This window comes from Colias eurytheme, chromosome 8 (genome assembly GCF_061535395.1).
Source record: "Colias eurytheme isolate Ceu_HAF_F1 chromosome 8, ilColEury1 Martin Lab GWU primary, whole genome shotgun sequence".
Classification (NCBI taxonomy): Eukaryota; Metazoa; Arthropoda; class Insecta; order Lepidoptera; family Pieridae; genus Colias; species Colias eurytheme.
Window position 1 is genome coordinate 11,156,586 of NC_142987.1, and position 24,162 is coordinate 11,180,747.

The 24,162-nt window shown below is 34.5% G+C and overlaps 1 protein-coding gene across 3 annotated transcripts in view; it reads right to left on the reverse strand.

Moving 5' to 3' along the window:
* Positions 1 to 23,890, reverse strand: part of cry (circadian regulator cryptochrome) — a 25,645-nt gene extending 1,755 nt beyond the window's left edge. Inside the window, exons 1-10 of one of the 3 annotated variants that reach the window (XM_090104949.1) lie at positions 23,598 to 23,890; positions 16,382 to 16,518; positions 15,883 to 16,029; positions 14,021 to 14,208; positions 13,522 to 13,638; positions 12,716 to 12,849; positions 11,763 to 11,858; positions 11,579 to 11,652; positions 10,616 to 10,742; positions 102 to 284 (exon numbers count right to left, since the gene is read on the reverse strand). In XM_090104949.1, coding sequence (XP_089961075.1) covers positions 102 to 284; positions 10,616 to 10,742; positions 11,579 to 11,652; positions 11,763 to 11,858; positions 12,716 to 12,849; positions 13,522 to 13,638; positions 14,021 to 14,208; positions 15,883 to 16,029; positions 16,382 to 16,511 — 1,196 coding nt within the window. In that variant the 5' untranslated portion in view covers positions 16,512 to 16,518; positions 23,598 to 23,890. Of the gene's footprint in view, positions 1 to 101; positions 285 to 10,615; positions 10,743 to 11,578; positions 11,653 to 11,762; positions 11,859 to 12,715; positions 12,850 to 13,521; positions 13,639 to 14,020; positions 14,209 to 15,882; positions 16,030 to 16,381; positions 16,519 to 16,746; positions 16,827 to 19,583; positions 19,655 to 23,597 lie in introns of those variants that run through there. The other 2 variants (XM_090104950.1, XM_090104951.1) reach the window with 2 other exon arrangements.
* Between the last annotated feature and the right edge of the window lie 272 nt (positions 23,891 to 24,162).

Below are 24,162 nucleotides of genomic sequence, written 5' to 3' on the forward strand. Positions count from 1 at the left end.
TGCGATCTGCTCCCGATATTGATATGTCGCCTATGGGTCCGGCAAGATCGTGACCTGTTGTGTGTATTTAATTTAAATAAATAAATAAATAAGTTACATACCAATCAGCATCCAGCAGATACTTCAAGAAGTGCTCCAAGCCGTGTTCCCAAGAGAGCCACAAAGTACCACGCGTCAGAAATGACGCGACGGTATTACGCAGTGCATGGTGTAACCAGCCTTCTGCTAATAGCTGCCGCATGGCTGCGTCAATGAAGGGAAACCCTGTACGACCTTCCTTCCACCTACAATTAGGATTTATCAGTAATATCCGGCTCGACGGATCAATTTTCATTTACGAGTAATCGTAATATTATAAGGTAAGTCGATTGTTTACTACTTTATATCCTTATTTTATCATTATTCAATTCATTCAAATTTTTTTTGGATAAAATATTGTCATGTTTTATAATGTTACTAGCTTACCGCCCGCGGTTTCGCCCGCTTTGTCTAAAACCTAATTAATTATACAGGGTGTCCCAAAAAGTAGTGATGAACGAAAGCTGGAAGGTAGAGGACCAAGAGGGCTATCCGAATCACCCCCATGTGTGTTATGCGATTTTTCGTATTTTCGGAGTTATTACATTTTTTTCAATTTTTCATCTATCGCCGAGTACGATGAGATTTTTATTTATGGTGACGTGAATTATTGCGATAGATGCTTGATTTTTTTTGTGTGCTAAGCTGAAAGATAGGCTAATTCAGTATGGTAACATTTACTATCGTTAGATCTTCGAATGGAATAAAAAAAAAAGAATTAAATGCCAAGAAAGATAAAATTACCCAGTATGTTCATAACTTCAAGGGCCCATAAAAAAATAAAATCACATAAAAAAGGTTTTCCATTTGGCTTTTAAAAACTGGCTCTATCGATCAGGTAGCTACCCTAAAAATTTCATTTTATTATTCTGAAGGCTTCAATCGAAAAATTGAAATCTAAATGTGGTAAGTGGAAAATTTTTATTAACATGATGATCATTAAAACCAATAAATAGGTGTTAAATTACCAGAATTTTTTTAAAATAGCCCCGCTGTTGCTCAATGCAAGTGCGACATCACCGTAAAAAGTTGTCTTTTTAATGTCTGAATGCTCTTTTATCATTTTTAATGGTTTCTTCTGCAACTATGAATTTCGGGTTATTTCGTCCAAATTGTGGCATTCTCTCAAGTGGCCAAGGTCTTTTTAGTATCCCCATTAAAACAAATCAATGGGGTTTAGGTCGAGGGACCGTGGAGGCCAGGCTTTAAAGCAGGCATCACCGGCGCATGCGCAGGCTGCAACGACCAATCCATCTTTCAGAGTATTTTTGCCCTTTAGCCTGGCCTCCACGATCTCCGGACATAAACCCTACTGAATTTTTTCCGTGGGAATACTACAAAGACGAGAGACTGCCACAATTTGGACGAAATAACCCGGAAATTCATAGTTGCAGAAGAAACCATTTAAAATGATAAAAGAGCATTCAGACATTAAAAAAACAACTTTTTACGGTGATGTCGCACTTGCATTGAGCAACAGCGGGGTTATTTTAAAAATTTCTGGTAATTAAACACCTATTTATGGGTTTTAATTTGGTTTTAATGATCATCATGTTAATAAAATTTTTGCACTTACCACATTTAGATTTCAATTTTTCGATTGAAGCCTTCTGAATAATAAAATGAAATTTTTAGGGTAGCTACCTGATAGATAGAGCGAGTTTTTAAAAGCCAAATGGAAAACCTTTTTTATGTGATTTTATTTTTTTATGGGCCCTTGAAGTTATGAACATACTGGGTAATTTTATCTTTCTTGGCATTTAATTCTTTTTTTTATTCTATTCGAAGATTTAACGATAGTAAATGTTACCATACTGAATTGGCCTATCTTTCAGCTTAGCACACAAAAAAAAAATCAAGCATCTAGCGCAATAATTCACGTCACCATAAATAAAAATCTCATCGTACTCGGCGATAGATGAAAAATTGAAAAAAATGTAATAACTCCGAAAATACGAAAAATCGCATAACACACATGGGGGTGATTCGGATAGCACTCTAAGTCCTCTACCTCCCAGCTTCAGTATATCACTACGTTTTGGGACACCCTGTATACTAAAACCTTCCTCTTGAATCACTCTATCTATTAAAATAAACCGCATCAAAATCCGTTGCGTAGTTTTAAAGATTTAAGCATACAAAGGGACATAGGAACAGAAAAAGCGACTTTGTTTTATACTATGTAGTGAAGTGATTTGACCCAAGTTTCTATATTGTACTTGATTTCTTTATTCGCTAAAAAGACGTTTTGGAGTGGCAAAGAATCCTAATTATCATTAGTTAGGATTATTTGCTGAAATTAAAAATACAAAAGTAACTCTATGTGCTTCTTCTTCACGCTCAAATTACATGAAAAGCTTAATTTTCATTAAAAAGCTTTAATCGCACGGAGAGCTTATTTTTCACAAAAAGCTCTAATCGCACGGAAAGCTTAATTTTCACAAAAAGCTCTAATCGCACGGAGAGCTTAATCTTCATAAAAAGCTCTAATCGCACGGAGAGCTTAATTTTCACTAAAAGCTCTAATCGCACGGAGAGCTTAATTTTCACAAAAAGCTCTAATCACACGGAGAGCTTTATTTTCACAAAAAGCTCTAATCGCACGGAGAGCTTAATTTTCACTAAAAGCTCTAATCGCCCGAAGAGCCTAATTTTCACAAAAAGCTCTAATCGCACGGAGAGCTTTAACTTCACAAAAAGCTCTAATCATACGGAGAGCTTAATCTGCATAAAAAACTCTAATCGCACGGAGAGCTTAATTTTCACAAAAAGCTCTAATCGCACGGAGAGCTTAATTTTCACAAAAAGCTCTAATCACACAGAGAGCTTAACCTTCATAAAAAGCTCTAATCGCACGAATAGCCTAATTTTCACAAAAAGCTCTAATCGCACGGAAAGCTTAATTTTCACAAAAAAGCTCTAATCGCACGGAGAGCTTAATCTTCATAAAAAGCTCTAATCGCTTGGAGAGCTTAATTTTCACTAAAAGCTCTAATCGCACGAAGAGCCTGATTTTCACAAATAGCTCTAATCGCACGGAAAGCTTAATTTTCATAAAAAGCTCTAATCGCACGAAGAGTTTAATTTACACAAAAAGCTCTAATCGCACGGAGAGCTAAATTTTCACAAAAAGCTCTAATCGCACGGAGAGCTTTACTTTCATTAAAAGCTCTAATCGCACGAAGAGCTTAATTTTCACTGAAAGCTCTAATCGCACGGAAGCTTAATTTTCACAAAAAGCTCTAATCGCACGGAGAGCTTAAACTTCACAAAAAGCCCTAATCGCACGAAGAGCCTAATTTTCACAAAAAGCTCTAATCGCACGGAGAGCTTAATTTTCATTAAAAGCTCTAATCGCACGAAGAGCCTAATTTTCACAAAAAGCTCTAATCGCACGGAGAGCTTAAACTTCACAAAAATCTCTAATCGCACGGAGAGCTTAATTTTCACAAAAAGCTCTAATCGCACGAAGAGCCTAATTTTCACAAAAAGCTCTAATCACACGGTAAGCTTAATTTACACAAAAAGCTCTTATCGCACGGAGAGCTTAATCTTAATAAAAAGCTCTAATCGCACGGAGAGCTTAATTTTCACAAAAAGCTCTAATCGCACGGAGAGCTTAATCTTCATAAAAAGCTCTAATCGCACGGAGAGCTTAATTTTCACTAAAAGCTCTAATCGAACGGAGAGTTTAATCTTCACAAAAAGCTCTAATCGCACGGACAGCTTAATTTTCACAAAAAGCTCTAAACGCACGCATTTTCACAAAAAGCTTATTTGACTTGGAAAGCTAAATTTAACAAAAAGCTAGAAACATCGATTACTCATTATAAATTTGTATCGATTACTCAACTACGATTTTTATCTGAATGTAAAAGCATTATTTAAAGACGAGCCTATTTAGCCGAGCATAATTATAATTATTAAAATAGTACATTAAAGTGCATCGAAATTATTGTATTATATTATCTACTAGCGACCCGCCCTGGCTTCGCACGGGTGCATTGCTGATACTAAATACACTACAGAAAAACTGAACGTTGTACATAATATGTATTATATAAAAACATAGCGGCCCGCTCCGGCTTAGCACGGGTATAAAATATATAGCCGGGCGGCCGGCCGGTACCGCCGCAAACGGTACGTCCCGCAATTTTTAAATCTGTAATATCTTCGAAAATATTCACTTAAATCATATGGTGTAAAGGGCCATATAGATCTATATTAAATGAACAATGTATTCAAGGTATTTAATTGGTTAAGGATTAATGCTGTATTGGTTAAAATCGCTTCAAAAATTAGCCATTATTTGTCGTAAAAAGTAAATGACAAAAAAAAGTTATTGTGGGTTATCCATAAGAGATAGACATATACCATCGCGGACTGTTCTGTAGACCTTTATAATGTGTATAATACCATGGACTAATAGAATCTAAAGAGGACTGATGATTGTCATACTAGAGATCGTACCCCGTAATTTCAGCTTATTGCTAGATGGCGCTCTCATTTGAGCTTATTATTTAATTTGCAGTTTTAAAAGCGCCACCTAGTGACCAATTTTAGAACTAAGGAAACAGCAAACTATCGATTTTCAATTATTACATCTAGAGGGCGTTGTTTTAAAAACTCCGGTGTTTTTGAATTATTATTTTAGTTTTTAGGGAGCATCTAAGGAAGTGAGTACCTCTATTACGATTTCGACACCCACTACAAACATTCGACATAGTGATCAGAGTAGTGTATATAATATAATTATATTATATATATTCTTTATTTTCTGTTAAAAAAATGTCTATATCTTTTTTCTTCTTAAGTATTCCCTTGTAAACAGTATTATTTATATGACCATAAAATACGGGAAAAGAAAAAAAAATGTGGATGTACAGCGATGATTTGAACCAGCATCTATCGATTTTAAAGTACGAGACTCAGTCAACACAGCTACAGGCACTTATACGTCTTACATTGAAATTTATGCTCTAATTGTTCGAGTATTTCTTTGATAAATACAGTTCATAGCAACGCGGTGGTGGAGCATCTTAAGGAAGTGAGTACCTTTAATAAGATTTCGACACCCACTACAAACATTCAACATAGTGATCAGAGTAGTGTATATTATATATATTCTTTATTTTCTGTTAAAAAAATGTCTTTTCTTTTTTCTTCTTAAGTATTCTCTTGTAAACAGTATTATTTATATGACCCTTAAAATACGGGAAAAGAAAAAAAAATGTGGATGAACAGCGATGATTTGAACCAGCATCTATCGATTTTAAAGTACGAGACTCAGTCAACACAGCTACCGGCACTTATACGTCTTATATTGAAAGGAGATTGCCCAAGTGACTATGGCACTTGGTATCGCAATCAAACTTATTGTGTCAAGATGAAATATAGCTCAATTTAAAGCTTGATGTTAGTACTTTTAGAAACGATTAAAGTTTTTATGTAAATAAGCCGCAGTTCACGACAATAAAAATAAAACAATAGTTTTATTCAACGCTTCAAAAAAATACTTTATCGAGTTTATACTAACGATGAACGTTAAGTTTTACATTTATTACATAGGTAATATTTTAATTTACAAGACAAATGTGAAAAGTAAATCGTAATAAACATTATAATTCAAAATAAATAACGTCGAACAATGCGTCGAACACATTCATTCAACTATGACATATGACGCAGGACGCTTGCAAGAGAGATAGATATAATGTGTCAAAACAGAAACTTTTACTTTTATTTCTATTTATTCGGTATAATTACGACTTAATAGTGATAAATATGATCATTATAAATACAAATAGGAATTAACAATATCACGAACACGTGACACAACTAGTATTTTACCGATTCCATACGTGGTCATACATGTTTCAAAAGAATAACTTTTACTATTATTTCAATTTATCCGGTATAATTAAGACTTAATATTGATACATATGATCATTATAAATACAAATAGGAATTAACAATATCACGAATACGTGGCACAACTAAAATTGTACCGATACCACCCGTGGTCATTCTCCTTTATGCTCTAATTGTTCGAGTATTTCTTTGATAAATACAGTTCATAGCAACGCGGTGGTGGAGCATCATAGAGTAACTTATATAGGATTGTGGAGCATCTTAAGGAAGAGAGTACCTTTAATAAGATTTCGACACCCACTACAAACATTCGACATAGTGATCAGAGTAGTGTATATCTTTATAATATAAAAATGAATCCCAAAATGTGTTGGTAAGCGCATAACTTGAGAACGGATTAACCGATTTCGTTAATTCTTTTTTTATACCAAATAAATAAATAAATAAAAAAAAATAAATAAATAATATTCCTTGAAGTTCGAGGATGGTTCTTATGTAGAGAAAACGTGAATATGTACCACGGGCGAAGCCGGGGCTGACTGCTAGTCTTATATATAAAAATGAATCGCAAAATGTGTTGGTAAGCGCATAACTCGAGAACGGCTGAACCGATTTCGATAATTCTTTTTTTATTATATTCCTTGAAGTACGAGGATGGTTTCTATGTAGAGAAAATGTAAATATGTACCACGGGCGAAGCCGGGGCGGACCGCTAGTAATATATATTATTTAAATTCTTTATTTTCTGTTAAAAAAAATGTCTATATCTTTTTTCTTCTTAATTATTCCCTTGTAAACAGTATTATTTATATGACCATAAAATACGGGAAAGGAAAAAAAAAAGATGTACGGCAATGATTTGAACCAGCATCTATCGGTTTTTAAGTACGAGACTCATCAATACAGCTACGGGCACCTATACATCTTACGTAGAAATTTATGCTCTAATTGTTCGAGTAATTCTTTGACAAAAACAGTTCATAGCAACGTGGTCCATGGTCTTAGATCATTAAGTAATGGATGGAGTACGCTGGCAAATGTTCTAACTAAACTTTCTGCTGATTTTGGTGCGGGGAAGGTAACTCACACTATTGAAACACAATCACACATTCACAAAAATAATTTGTGTCACGAAAGTCGTAAAAAGGAGAATGGGCATTTTACTATGGAAGTTGGGCCTGAACCCTTGAGTTGGACCAATACACATGAGATATTGTTTTTATAATAGATCATAACACATACATAACAGGAAAAATATATATAAAAAAATAATCAACCGGGTTTTTGTACAGTCACATCAAGTTTTATTTCTTTGTGTATAATATTTTCTGCAATAAATAACTGTTATAAGACAATGACAATATCTTTATGTTACTCCAATTCACTTTCACTTACAAATACGTACTAATCTTAAGCCTTCTAATAACCGAAATACACTAATATTTGTATACGTAGTATATTATTATTAGTCTGTGCTAATATTATGTTTTGTAACAGGTACCTATACCGTGTTTATTATAATTCAACGTAGTTAGACGTTTTTTGTGGTTAAACTCAGTCACTCCAGTGACATTTAGATTTATATTTACTTCACTCGAATTAAAAACACCGTTATTATGCGCAAAATAATAGCCAAATAAATAAAACGTTTTGCCTCGACTGTACAAGAACCCGGTTGATTTATTTTTTATTTTATTTTTTTCGTAAGGTATGTGTAATGATCTATCACAAAAACAATATTTCGTGTGTATTGGTGTTAGCCCAAGTTTCAGGCCCAATTTGCCCATTCTCCTTTATGACCTTTTAAGCGACGAGTTTTTAAATTCAACTCTATCCCTAGGTTCATAAAGATTAAATTTGTATTTCATTCCAAGTTGTCTCGTGGGGAGTGCGGTTCAATATCGCGTTCTAAATTCAACTTTATAACTTAGATCATAAAGATTAAATTTGTATTTCTTTAATGCCTCAGCCCCCGGAATCACAGACACAATAGAAAATCTATTGTGTCGTGGCCCGTGGGCCGTGGTCCGATCGGGCCGCTCGGTGGTCAAGGGGCTAAAAGATAGACTCGTAAGGAATGCGGTTCATTATCGGGTTTTAAATTCAACTTTATCTCTTAGTTAATAAAGATTAAATTTGTATATTTTCTTTCCATGATAGTCTCGTGGGGCCGCATCAATGATCGAGTAAACGACTCGATTATTTGTCTTGATCATATCGCTAAACGATACATCGACGATTATTAGAAATTGCATTTAATTAGAAATGTACGTTAAAAAAATATACACAAATGAAAGGTTATTCCATCTTTTTTAATATTCGACATGTTTGAATTGCTTCTGCAAGGCTTGACAGTGCAAAACGGCATTTTTAGCGGAGCACTCGCAGACGTCCTTTCGATGTTTTAGCCTAGGAAAACGCAGAGTGTTTGTAATCGATTACGCAAGTAGTTTTTATGAAAGCATAAGATTTTTCGATTCGAATAATCTTATACCTCGACAAAAGGGGAAACACCTGCGAGTGTTATCGATTACTTAATGATCTAAGTCCATGGTGGTCACGAAGTCACTCTCGAACAGCGATGAACGAAGTGACAAAAATAGGCGGTCCATCCTAAGGAGCGCTGGTGCAGTGAACTCCCATAAATAATAATAATAAAGTTGTGCTCATTCATTTAACAATTAATATATCTTTAATTTTAAATTAAATTTATCGTATACCTAAACTCCAATACGAATATCAAATGCCTAAATACGGAATCCAATAAGAGGTTAAGAGAAATTTTCAGTCCTTCGCGAAACAAAAGATCACGTAAACATAGCGCAATCCATTTTATAGATCATCTTCATACTTGATAGTATTATTTTTTTATATTTTTATTGAAATTGATTCCAGAAGATAACTTTAAAAATTCATTTTGTTACTTTTATTAGTGATCCATTGAAATGTTACATTTTTTAGCCCTAACCTTGCATTTTTTAGAGGACGCAATTTTGTTTTTTTGATGTGTAGGGGGGGTCAGTGTGAAGCTAAAACCAAGTTTGTGGGGTCGCCACCCTTGTCCCACGGCCGCCATCTTGAAAATAGCGGTTGAAATGGTATTTACGATATATCTCTTAAACTATTTAACTGATAAAAAATATCGTTAACATTATTTGTTGCAAATCGAAATATTCCAATTATTTGTAACTAGCGGTCCGCCCCGGCTTCGCCCGTGGTACATATTTACGTTTTCTCTACATAAAAACTATCCTCGTACTTCAAGGAATATAATAAAAAAAGAATTATCGAAATCGGTTCAGCCGTTCTCGAGTTATGCGCTTACCAACACATTTTGCGATTCATTTTTATATATAAAGATTTAAGATATTACTTTGTTCTCATGCTTTGAGTTAAAATTGTACCGTAAAATAGCGTTTTTTGTTAAAAATCTGTAATAGCACCCTTATTGTGGTGCTTTTTTTTTGTAATGAATTTACTACTTACGCTACTGTATTTTCTTTGTTTTAGACTTTAGTTCAATACTTAATTAAACACCCATACAATTTTGTCACGAGTCGCCTCTGGTCAAACTAACCGTTATTAGTGTTACGTTTACTCAAAATACAAAAATGAAGAAAGTATTATTTTACGCTTATTAAATCTTTAAAACTAAAACAAAATGATGTGGAGGTAGGGAGGTGGATTTCCTCAATCGAAAAAGGGAGAGACTAGTCTACTCGACCGGCCGGCCGTAAAGGCCCCGATTATTAATGGCGGAAAGTTGTATATATGCTCTGTAACGAAAACATTTCGCTTGCGCGATTCAGAGCAAAAAATAACATTTAAATAAAAATATTTTTTTGCGTATTATATTTTACGTATTATATTTTACGTTATAGTTTACGTTTTTTGCGTATTATATTTTACGTCAAGATACTATTTGGCACATTGATTTTTTTTGTAGCGACATCTCTTAGCTTCATTAAACCGACTTAATGCTCTAAGGCGACATCTAGTTCTTAAACGTATAAAAAAGCTTATAAAAATGCCAAATGCTACTGTGAGTGACATCTATCGACAAAATTGGGAACTGAGAAACGAGTTACGTTTTTTACTATGGCGATTGTAAGTCTTCTTGAGTGTATTAGTCTATGATAATACTTAGTACATTATTTTGATAAAACTCGAAGGGTTGCGTTCGCCTGCGTTTGCAATGTAATCCATTTAGGCAAGTCTACTATAGCATATTTAACTCGAAGGATCAATTTTAAATAATAGCTTAACTCCTCATCACAGTAAGTTAAATGTTAAAATTCTAATAATACAGACCACAAAAATATTAATTAAGAATCTATGGAAATTATAGTAAGAGCGATCGTCAAAAACGTGAGGATGCAGTAGTAATGTTAATTAAGATCGTCTATGAAAATTATAGTCCAAGAGGCGATCGTCAAAAACGTGAGGATGCAGTAGTAATGTTAATTAAGATCGTCTATGAAAATTTTAGTCCAAGAGGCGATCGTCAAAAAGGTGAGGATGCAGTAGAAGATTAAAAATTGAATTTCTTACTTTTGTGAAATTTTAACAATAAATCAACGGCCTAGAACTAGACTTATAACAATTCTCTTGCTTATTTAATTCCCTACCATGAAAGGAAAGAGGAAATAAGAAAAAAAGTATTTACCTTTGCAGGTGGTCCCCCTGCGGCTGTTTCCAGGGTATATCTAGACAAATGGGATTGCCCTCCATCTGTGCGTAGCGCGGGTTGTTGACGCTCATGGTGTAGAAGTATTCACGCCAAATCAGCTGACCTAATGAAGTATATTTATTTTTGACCCGGCATAAAAATCTAATGTCTATGTCACTTAGGAATAAAGTAGCTTTCTGATGTTTGTGGTGGAAGAATTTTTTGAAGTGAGCCGGTAGTTTTCGATTTAAATTGATACAAACAAACAAATACTTCATCTTTATATTAGTAAGATAAAAAGGATAACATAAGACTAGCTGCACTTCGCGGTTTCACCCGCGTGACTCCGCTCCTGTTGGTCTTAGCGAAATGATATACAGGGTGTCCCACTGTTGGTATACTAAGCTCAAAGGAGGTTATAGTTTTGCATACGCTGAGTACGTAAAAAATAATTAAAAAATTCCAGATTCTTTTTTTTTCAAATAGATGAATTCTTAAAACTCTATGTGTACACCCATAACAAGCGAGCCGCCCAACTTTGCCACCAGCACGTGAGCTATCCTTTAAGATTATGTTTTCATAGATAAAATGCTCATATAAGAGAAGCGGTATATGCCGGCTGCGCGAAGCTAGAGAAGAAAACATGGATTTTCAGGAAAAATTTAGCAAAAAATTTTGGACGTAATTTTTTTTTTAAGTATTTTTTACGTGATCAGTGTATGCAAAACTACAAGTTCCTTCGCGCTTAGTATACCAATAGTGGGACACCCTGTATAGCCTATCCTTCCTCGATAAATGGGCTATCTCAAACCGAAAGAATTTTTCAAATCGGACAAGTAGTTCACGAGATTAACGCGTTCAAACAAACAAACAAATTCTTCAGCTTTATAATATTAGTATAGATAAATAATGATACTCAATTAAATAAAAAAAAGGAAGAACTAATATTAGAATTCTTACCCGTAATAAAATGAGTCGATGATATACGTCCCTGGTGTACTTCCTGAAATAGATCTTGTACTGCCCAGTAAAATCTAAAAAAAGACGAAAGTATTTAACATTTTTGCCTGTGAATATAACGTGAATTCTTATTTTTTTTTATTTCTATGACAAATATTGATCTACAATCAAAAATGATCCTTACCTCCTTACAGATAAGCATCCAAATCGCAAAGCTGGACTCAACGATATGGGAGGTCCCAGCAAGTCAGGACTACCGTGGGTTGGTAAATACGAACCCCTGCAATAAGTAAATATAAATATTTCACGACAATTTTCACACACGGCACGATCTGATCCCATACTAAGCTTTCTCTTGTGTTATGCAAACCAGATGGCTGACTACATATATAATTTTAAATAAATACTTATACAGATAATTAACACCCAGACACAGAGCAAATATCTATGTTCATCACGAAAATATTTGCCCTGGGTGGGAATCGAACCCACGACATCTGGCTTGGAAGGCAGGGCCACTACCAACGAAGCCAACCGGTCGGTCAGTGTGTTGGTAGATACAAACCCCTGCAATAAGTGTTTTTGTTAAGGCTAAATATGACCATAAAAACATAAAATTCTCGTATCCCCATTGGATATGTAGTTTAAATGCATTTGAATTTTTTTTCTGATTAAAAAGTTTTTTTTTTATTTTTTTGAGCAGCTTGTACTTATTACTTATTACAAAATATGACTTTATTTAATTCATTAAGAAATAAACAGTTTTAAAATATAAAGTACTAGCTGCGCCCCGCGGTTTCACTCGTGTGGCTTCGCTCCTGTTACTCTTAGCATGATGATATGAGGGGGGTGAGGTAGGGGACTGTAGAGGGGTTGAATTGTCGATAAAAATACCTGGAGAATAGCCCCTTCAAATATCGGTATGTCATGTCCGGACACACTGTATATACCCTTTAGCCTTCCTAGATACATCTAACACCAAAAGAATTTTTCAAATCGGACCAGTAGTTTCTGAGATTAGCGCGTTCAAACAAACAAAGCAACTCTTCAGATTTATAATATTACGTATAGATATTTCATTCACTCAATTCATTCAATCATCCTTTAAACTAAATTTTCCTTAAAGCTATAACTAACTTGCGAAACGTCTCATGTTCGACCGCCAGCCGCTGATCAGCCTGCTGCAAGGCCGCAGTCTCACCGCCGACCCAACGTATCATGCGGATGTCTTCTTTCTCCAGAAACACGCCTAGGTCTTCCGGTTTTGGGGTCTGGAAATAATTTGCTTATTATCTATGATATATAAAAAAGCTTTAGATACGTTACCCGCTCTCTATTTTGGCAAGAAAAAACTCAGCTAAATTTCACTTAGTCACGCACCATTCAGCGTCGTGGCTGGACGATTGTATATTCATTCTGTGATTCTATATTCATCTCTTTCTAATAACAGATAAGGCGTATGTTGACATCCATGTTGTTTCCCTTTCTCGGAGCGATCGGACGGAGTATGGGGCCATATAGTGCGTTAGTAAGTAGGTATGTATTAATTACGCTGTTTTTTAGTGCAATGATGTTGGCGTATGCCGCGTCTACTAGTATAATAGAGTCATTGCTTATTATAGCTTGACCGCAGTGGCTGTATAGGTAAGTGCGCGGGCGGGGCGGGGGAGAGTACCGACCGTTCCGTTTCTTTCTAACTTCTAACTCGCGCTCTTTCTTACCCGCTCCCCGCCTTACCGCACATACCTAGGGCGCGGTACAGCCACTGCGGTCAAGCTATAAAGAAATGGCGATTTTTTTTGATCTTCTGAAATGTTGGAAGGTTAGATGACTGGAAAAAATAGATCAGGTGGTAATCTTGGAATGTTAAATAACATTGTTAAGTGAGGGTTTGTGCCAAACAAGACAAGTCAATGCTTTTCATACTATTCTAGTATATTTACCTTATCAAAAACCACAAATTCGCTGTAAAACGAATCAGGGAGTACACCAAAGTTGACCTTGCGCAGGTCCACGTCGTCTACGGGTCTCGGCGGATCACCGATAATGGCTACCGTGTGCTGAAATAAAACAAATATAAATTAAAGTTAGGGAAGGTGTAATGCAATGTGAATTGTGACTCCGAATGAAAATAATTCTACACCATAATATATGAACACTTTCAAACTCTTCATATAATTATAACGTTAATAGAAGTGTTCGGTAAGAAGGAAATAGTAGTAAATTGAAAGAGGAGAAATATGAGCAAACCACCAATATAATAGGTATAGAAAAATTACCTCAGTAAAAGTTTTACAATTTTCGATGAAGATACATAATATTATATTGATTCTGATTTTTGAAAATGTCGTATGTTTTGTAGTTTTTTTATTTTAAATTTTTAGTTTTAATATGTTATTGGACACAAAAGAACCTATAACCTTACACTATGATAGGACTCACCAAAAACATCTGATAAGTAAGCGGCGGTATCCCTCCATTCACCCGTATGATGGTATCGGGTTCCCATAGCGTGTGCGACACTCGCTCGCGGCACGTCACACCGATCTCTCTGCACACGGAGCGCACGCTCTCGTCACGAGCCCGCCAGATGGGCTCGCAGTCTTGCTCGAAACAGAGCTTGCTTATGCCTAGAGCGTAAAATATAATAAAAAAAGACGTGTGGCACTCGGGGACTGCCGCGGTAAAATTATTGCATAGCGTGCCTTCAAGCCACACCTCCGCGCCCGTCGGAGTGGGGAGCGTGAGGTTTTTTCGTTACGTAATTTCTGGATTCGGTCCCCGCGCTCAAGGCCCGCGATAGAAGCTATGCAATAGCTTAATAAATATGTGTGTAAACTGTAAGGGAACGAGTAAGTGAATGAAAGAATTATTGAACCCGCCATATCGGTTCAAAATCTTGCTCGAAGTAGAGCTTGCTTATGCCTGGAGCGTGTAATTGTATAAGTTAATGAATGAAGAGTAAGTGAATGAATGAACGAGTGAGTTAATGAGTGAGTAAGTAAATGGGTTTAGAGTGAGTGAATGAGTGATTGAATGAAGTCTTGCACAAAATAAATATGTATATCCGATCTGTATAATAAAAAATAATCGACAAATATAAAATTGAATAATATTCAGAATGTACCTATGGAAAGAAAACACAAAAAAGGGAATAGGGCAGAACAACGTTTGTCGGGACACTTATTATTAGCTATTAGTATCAAATATATCTGGCTGCAAACTGCCAGTAATTATTTACTAATCTGTGAAACTTCATAAATTATACTACGAAAAAGGTCTCACTTTATTTATGGACGTCCACATAGTTCACATAGTAAGAAATTTATTTCGCAATTGTAAAAGCTTATATATTATTTTTAATAGTTCTTGCATTGCATAAATGTAATTTAAAGAGAAACAAATACACCTCCAGAACATAAAATTTCATAATCCGATATAACCCACGGCTCCTTCTCCGGAGGCCGTGGGTATCTATGCAAGATTTCCCCACTTCAAAAAAAGGCCTACCTACCCACTTAAAAAAAGGCCTACCTATCAGCAGTGGCTTTGCCATTTCATAAAGATAAAATTTTTATGAAAAGAATCGTTATTTGTATGTCCACCCTTAATAAACAGCGAGGAAAAACTGCTCAAAACTCACAAAAAAAGAAATAAAAATGTCGTAAGCTTTCATAGCTCAACGTATTTCCTCAATTCCTCAAAACAAAACCGCTACAAAGGCTCAACTCCATTACATAACATCATCCACAGAACTTTCTAGGTCCAGCTCACCTAATTACCTGTTCCTGACAGCAACGTGACAAACGTGCCCCGGTCACGTGGCGCGTGAACAAAACACGCAAAACAATTGACGACCTTAATAATAAACGTTTGAGCTGGACGGATAAGAGTCGAAACAATATAGTATTGGAACAAACAATTCACGTACTGTTTCAAATAATAAATTTAATTGATACACAAAATGTTTAAAACATTTCTATTGACGGCTTGTAAATTGCATTAAACCCTTTAAACACATCTTACACATAAATTGAAATAGAAATGCGAAAAATTACCCATATTATATTCTCTAACTTCTGTAACTCTTAAAATTTAAGGCGAATCTTACGACACTTCACAAGTTACAATCCATGAAACCATTAAACAACATACCAGAGAATATACCATATTTACAGTTCGAAAAACGTAACCCTCACACACAGTCGGGTAAAAAATCAATTATTATTTACATATTTAGTAACTAAAATTAATTGCAGGAATTGAAAAGTTTACACACTACTTCATGTGTCAGTTCTACATACCAAATTCCTCCCAAAGTCTCCTGATCACGTGCGATGGTTTCCCCTTAATCATGAGAAGCCTGCCTCCATGCACCCTGAACTGGCGGTCCAGGTCATCCAGTGCTTCGAGGAGATAGCGCATACGATTGTATCCTACCGACTTTGTACCTGTACACATGAAATTTAAGTTATATTCAAACAAGAAACAGATCAAAATCGGTTAAATAATACAATTTTATGCCTATATACCGAAAAATTATCACAGTAAAAGATTGACAACGCGAAATTAGTTTAAATTGTTATTCAAAACGCTCATGATGCATTGTTATAATCATAGAAAGATCACATAAACTCGACGGAAATTTGGCTATGTGGTCTTTTGGTTCTTCTTTCTATCAGTCTTTCCATTCCTATGCTATTAACGCGTTGTGGATATAAATAAAGGGCATAACGTTTTTCATATCATTTCTTTATTAGGCCAGGCTGGCCAGGCTAGGTTGACCAATTAATATCTCCTTACCAGCAGTCTCGCCATCAAACACGAAGATTGGGAAGAACGGGATGCTAGTATCCTCGAGGGCATCCCGCAGAGCCGGATTGTCGTGGAGACGCAGACCATGTCGGAACCAGAGCACACTGCCGCCCAGCATGATGAGTCTGGAAATATTTACTTGTTAGTTTTGCTGTTAATGTAGAATGACTGACTGACTGACAGACACGAATGGCTTGCTTTTCAGTTTGTTTAAAACAGCGTAAAAGTCTGAAGATAAATAGGCTTGCTTTTTAGAGATTGTTTTTTAATTAAAAATTTAATCGCGTTTTTCATAAAACCTTCATATTATATTTATTGATGTTATGATTGTTAGGTTTTTTCTCCAGAACTACCCCTCTTCAAGGCAATTTTATTCCCAACTTTTCAAGGGATCGATCCTTAAATTCCAACTTCTTATAAGCCCCTTCTATGATTGAACAATATTAGACAAGGCCAAAGCTTCAATGCGGAAATAACTAATGCAAATCGTTTAAGATGCAACAAGTCGTGTCGATTGCACTGCTGACGTCATCATGGAAATATAACGGCACTAGGAATACATTTATTACAATTCTGCATTGAAATATGAATACAGAACCACAGGAGACAGTTCATAACAACATAATAAATAAATGTGTTCATTCAATTTCGTCCCCGATGGTTAGGGAGCCAGGTGCAAATTTGGTTAACTATTTCCTCTCAAGAGATAATTCGTCAGACGCATGAGAGTATAGTATTATAAAGCCTCGTGAACGTCAGCTGGCGCTCGGTTGGGGGGGTGAGCGGTTGTAGCCTCCCACGCACATAGGAAAAAAAATACATTCATTCATTCATTTCCTCTCAGCTAAAAATTTGTCAAATTGTAGCTAACCCAATATCTCAACGAAAAAAATAGTCAGCTGGTTACAACATGGTGTATTATACGTCAGCTGGTGTCTCGAACATGAAAGTTAAATTTAAAGAAAAATTTATTTTCCGTTATTTCCTCTCAAACAAAAATTTACCTGATGATAGCTTATATGTAACTGTGGATAAATATATATGTCAGCTGGCTGTATCTTGGTGGAAAAACCGTCAGCTGATACGGGAGGCTACAACCGCTCTTCCCCCCAACCGAGCTCCAGCTGACGTTCACGAGGCTTCATAATACTATACTTTGATGCATTTTACTAATTACCGCTTGAGAGGAACTTGGTCATAAAATCTGCTGCTGGCTCCCGGACCACGAGCTTTCATAGCTATATGGAAACTGTTGATAGTCAATGGATTTAAGTAAAAAGAAAACCTACATGTTTATCAGCCTGTCTGTCTGTACCATTTCTACGCCATAGAGATGGTAAGAACAAAAAATATCAAATATGTCGTTAAGCAAATCTCTGCCGAATCATCAAAAACTGTGCCAAATGTTTAACTAACTGATAACTTTCTGTCCCTCAAAAGCCATAAATTTCAAAACATTTGTTATTCAGTAAAAGATCAATGGACTTTGTGACTCCATGAATACTTTAATAAAAATCAAGGAGTTTCCATTGTCAAGCGGAAGCCAAAATGTTCCCGCAAAAAATACTTACTTTTCGAACTTTCCAGACTACAACACCGGAGAACTCCAAGGGTGAATAATACATTTATTATTTGTATAATTTAAGAAAATTCGTTTTTTTCTTTTTGATAAACTTTGACACGGACAAAAAATTTGCCGTTTTGTAAAAAAACAAAATTTGTGTGCGTTTACTAGTGTACACACGTAAGAAGTGAAACTTCTTTATGACCTTAATTTTCAAAAAATAATTTACTATATGCAACTAATTACAGAAATACGTCAAATCACGCGTGGGATAAGAAAAAGATCGCGTAACGGAAAAATATCACGCGTAACGAAAAAATGTTACACTAAATTTTTTTCCAACTCCGATAAAGAAGTTTCACTTCAATAAGCGTGAATACACCGCTAAAATTTCGTATCTATGCTAAATTATAAAGCTGAAGAGTTTGTTTGGTTGGTTGAGCGCACTAAAGTCAGGAACTACGGGTCCGATTTGAAAAATTATTTTTTTAGTTTCATAATTATTGGCAAAAATTACGCCTGAATATGGAATTATTTAAATATCACTGATAGCTCAGCATTACTGAGATTTCGTCTGATTTATAGCTGATTTCAGCCTTTCTTCGCTTCGTATATTACCTGAACTAACCTTGTATGTAATTCTGTCATATCTGGTTGAAGAAACTTTCGTTTTATTTATTACTTAGTAAGTATAATAGAAAAAAGAAACAGAAAACGAAAGGACTATTTTAGGTAGGTACCGAAAGCTTTTAACTCTTTTTGTTAAAATTAACAAGTTTTTTTTACTATTTTCGTAACAAATTTTTCATTTGAAATGTATTAAAGATTCTTTTTATTTATATCTCAAGTACTTAGTCATTTTATTTTTTATTAAATTTTATAAACGTTCCATTAGATAGAAAAAGAACACTTTTTTATTTATTTGTTTCTGAATGAAATCCTATATATCAAGATATAATAGATTCGTAGTAGCTCTGTAAACAACAATACATATTGCACGCCTCATAAGCGAAGCGTTGAGGTGGGTACTACTGTCACTTCGCGCAAAACATCTGATTTTTCAAACTTAAAATGTCTTTATGTATCATACATTGCACTTGTAAGATAATACATACACACACATATTAAGAAAAAACACTATTTTTAACGTTCATGATATTTCTGATGTCATTTTTGTTATTTAAACTAGTTAAAAAACAGTTTAAAAAAGTTCTGTCTTGGACGTCCGTGTGTCTGTATGTGCGGATCCTTTTTCTTGTTAACACGATAGCGACCGAAATACTTTACTAATCGAGTCTTTTTTTTTCTCTTACGCTTGAGTATGCTCAGGAATAGAACCCTTTCATTTTTCAGGGTCTGATTCGATGTGGTTTAATTGTTATTAAATAAACAAAAATAATGATTAATAAATATTTATTAAAAAAAAATTATGAGGCGTGCACTTTTGGATTTTCCAAATTATTTAAAATTCTCTCCACTCAATTTTATTTTTCATTTTTTTCAACAAAAGCTTTACGTTTTTGAAAACCATTTACAAACGATTATTTAATATTACTTAAATACACCTATAAAATCCAAAACAAAAAATCTCCAGCCCGATACACGCAAAATAATTAAATTACTCACAAATAAGAGGTCACTTCAGCACGGCATCCGAAACGCAACTGTTATCTTTCCCTCAAGAAGTAGGAGAGCGTCATGAGAGCGTTTTGCTCAACCACAGATTAAAAATACTAGAGAGAGTTTTCATATATATTTTTTTATTTTTCTTCTGCGGTATGCTTCAGGAAATAGATTCTGTTTAAGAACATAAATGGTTACTGTGTTTATTTATGTTAATTTTAACGCTTTGCGTGGAAAATCAGAATAAAAATTATATTTATTATTATTTTTTGTATACCTACTAATAAATAAGTAATCTTTTTGGGAAGTTTTTTTTCTACAATTGGTTCGCTATAGCCATTACAAAATAAAGGTAGAGTTATTTTAAAAGCCCTTTTTCTAGCATCTTATGTTTTCGAAAACGAGCCCTTTCTTATCATTTCCTCAATGCAGTATGTATGTTTATCAACATAACTGGTTATACAACGGTTACGTAATATTATTATACGATACATACAAATCGTTTGACTTACAAGTTACAATAGTATATTTACTTTAGTAAGTAAGTACTAGCTATAGATGCTATGTAGATTTAAATGTGTTAAAGTACCATATTAATAATTGATCCTGGCTTTTAAATAAATAAAATATAATCGTTTATTTTCCACCATTATTTGCTACATACATTTCATGACCCAGGCTCCTAAAATAGTTATAAACTGTTTTTCAAGAGCCTGTGTTCACACTAAGTTATGTTACTCTATTAAGTTGTTTTCTGTACATCTATACATCTATACAAATATTATCTATACATCTATACAAATATTATAAAGAGGAAAGGTTTGATTTTTTGTTTGTTTGTTTGTATGAATTGAATAGGCTCCGAAACTACTTGGCAGATTTGAAAAATTATTTCACTGTTGGAAAGCTACATCATTTCTGAGTGACATAGGCTAGGTTTTATCCCGGAAATCCCACGGGAACGGGAACTATGCGGGGTTTTTTTTGAAAACGCGGGCGAAGCCGCAGGCGGAAAGCTAGTTGTTAACATAAACCGTAAAAATAGGAAAAATAACAAATTTTACATCTTTAATATAAATTAATAATAAAGTTTATACGTAGGTATACGATTCGCCTCGGTTGTTTATTTAATAATTATAATGTGAGATAGTACTAATAATTTTATGAATTTACAAAAAATTGTAATCATTATTTTAGGTACCTCGATTTCGCGAGGTGTAAAAAACGGATTGATTTTAAACTAACTCTGTGTATTATCATAATATTATTATGTTCATTGTTACATGATATTATAGAATTAAAATTTGTTGAAATTGCTCATAAAACTATGATTACGCAAAGTATTAATTCACGTTGTTATTATGGGTTTCATATTACTTTAGCTAGGTACCTATTTAATTACAAATGCATGCATATAATGATATACCTAATACAAAATTTACCCGCAGTATTTTCCACTAGTCTATATATATACAAAAGAAAGTCGTGTTAGTTACTCCACTTATAACTCAAGAACGGCTGAACCGATTTAGCTGAAAATTGGCAGGGTGGTAGTTAGTTTAGAGCCAGGAGAAGGACATAGGATACTAAATATGTACCACGGGCGAAGCCGGGGCGGACCACTAGTATTTGAATAAACTAAATTTTCATTTAAATCCCTTGATGGGACTGGGATCATACAAATTTAATGTCATACATTTATTTAAAAAAATAGTTTTTTTTTATTGAAGTAAAAATGGAAATATCTTGGGAAATATGCAACAATGATAATGCCTGTCATGCAACAACACAGAGTGCATGCGAAGCCACAGGTATATTTCCGTACACAGAAATAGGTTTATACCTTCAGCTATCTACAATCATTAAACAAGCAATGTGGTATAAAATCAGGTCAATATTAACTGTATTGAAATCGCATGAAACCCAACAAGACTGCTGTTATACAACTCAGTACATGTTTAAACAAACAATAACTAAGCCCGTATTAACATACTAATCTTGGGTTAATTAATGTTCACAGTATCTGCTCCAATTTCATAGATGTTTGTTTGTGCAGGATTTTCAAAAACTAATGTTATTGGATATTACAACACTGCTCTACAATAAAAAACAAAAATTTTGAAAAAAAATTGTAACAAAAAAGATTACCTATACCTATTACATGCTTCAAAAAATCACATGATTCAGTTGAAAAATTAAGAATTTATTTTTGTTCACCTAGTTAAAAAAAATATTCGTAGGCAAAGCTACGATTTATTGAGGAACGAGAGAAAAGACTGGTACCGAATGTTAATGGCACTGACTACTGAAGACTGACCCTAGGGCTGGATCCCAAGGGGGCATATTTTCGAGGGAGAAGAACTTCTTGGTGTTACAAATTAATAATTATACTTAGCTAACTAAATCAACCTCTTATTATAAATTTACGACGACGACGAAAATAAGACAAAGATCTACAGTCCGCATTTTTTGCTGGCAGTCTTTATATACAATATACATATAATATCACCGTCAACACCTGACAATAATCATTTGAAATTGCATTCAAGTCACCCTTCACAACGCTATTATATACAATACAATGATTGCAATGTTATACTGAAACACGTGACGCACGTGATTGTAGAGCATGTAGTTCATACATCTATAACTTGGTCATGCGGCTTTGTCGAATATGTTCATATGTTTATATACTTTTTTTCAATTTTTGCAACATCTTTTGATGATTATCTTTTTATAGCTATAACTACAGGATGAAAAGACACTGACACAAAAATAATTTTTAATTAGGTGACACATAAAAAAAAATAGTCAAAAAAATATTATTTGCTTGCTGTATTGTCATAGTTTCCATAAAAGTTGATACTTAGATAAAATTGGTGAAATAATAATAATACGGGCATTTCTCCGCAACTCGACGTCAAGCGCCTATTTTGCGTGAGAGAGGGAGGTGGGGGAAGCCAGCTAAAATTGAAACCACCCGAGCTCCTCCATGAAGCCAAGCAGCTTGTGAGGGCTGCCAAAGGCTTCGGGGAGGGACCCGGGAGTCCCCAGGTGTCTTGCCCTGTACTCCGCAACCCCCTTACATTCCATGATGACGTGGGCTGCCGTTTCCTCGGTCTCCATGCATGCTCTGCATAGCGGACTGTCTGTGATCCCTAGATTGAAGAGATGTTTGTTAAAGGGGCCGTGCCCTGTGAGGGTCCCTGTTATTACGCGTAGTTGCACTCTACGTAGGTTGAGAAGCCGACGTGCAAGTCTCGAGTCAATGTCCGGTAGGGCTTCTCTGGCTTGCTTGCAGTCAGATCTGCATGACCATTCCGCTCTCTGAGCAGTGCTAGTGAGCTGGGTAATCATCATCCGGGTCCAGCTAGCAGGTAGCGGTATAAATTGGTGAAATACTTGACTGTTAAGAAGAAAGAAAATTTGTTACTGAATAAGTAATCTATATAAATAAAAATGAAACCCGTTTTCCTTGGTGATCACGCGTGAATGGGGGGACCAATTTCGATAATTCTTTTTTTATTATATTCCTTGAAGTACGAGGATGGTTCTTATGTTGAAAAAACGTATATATGTACCACGGGTGAAGCCGGGGCAGACCGCTAGTTAATTATAATAAGGGAAGGATTTAGAAAGTAACATCTCAGAAAAACAGGCGTCTTAGTTTGTCTTATAAAAAAACTACCATAATTTTTATAATTTTAATTCTTATATTAATTTTTACCTCTTAAACTAGCTGCCAGAGTGAGCCTGAGATTGTTGTGGTTAAAACAGGGGCGTATTTTTTTTTTTCATAAAAAAAATATATCAATATGTCAATGTAGATGACCGGGTGAACTTCATATTTGTGAAAATATTTCCTTTAGGTATATATACATTATTAGATTAATGTTTTGCTTCAAATACGGTATTCAAGGTTCTTAGCACTGACCACTTAGATATTTTTTAATTCAAAGAAAATATGATGTTACATAAATAAAAGAACATAGATTATAAAATAATGAGCTGACTTACCAATGAAGCGTTGAATATGATGCTTTGCAGAATTGATTACTTTTATTGTTAGTGTGAAACGCACGTTAAAATGACACTAATTATTTATTCTGCATTATTTTGATACGAAAAGAGAATTATTTTATGAAAAATTAGTATTTTTATGACGCAAAAAATTATTTGATATCACAAATACAAATTTTTAATTTGATATTACAATATTTTTTTAATCATTCAGGCACATATTTGATAGCAATTAATTAGCAAAATAATATTTGGAGAAAGAAAAATTGAAATTAAAAACTTAGGCCATAACATTCGATCAACAATTTCAACAAATATCAACTGATTTTGACATTGACAATTGATATGACAATAGGCAACAGCTGAGATTCGGAGAACTGTCATGGTATGAAAATTCAAAATACGTTTAAAAATCTAGTTAGTTTAAAAACTTTCTCCCCAAATCCTCTTTCTTTGTAATGTTTTGCCATTTATTATGTAAGATATTATTTGATGTATTAATTAATTATTATTAAAAATGTAAAAAAAAAAAAACATATAAAAGGCATATACATACAGACAA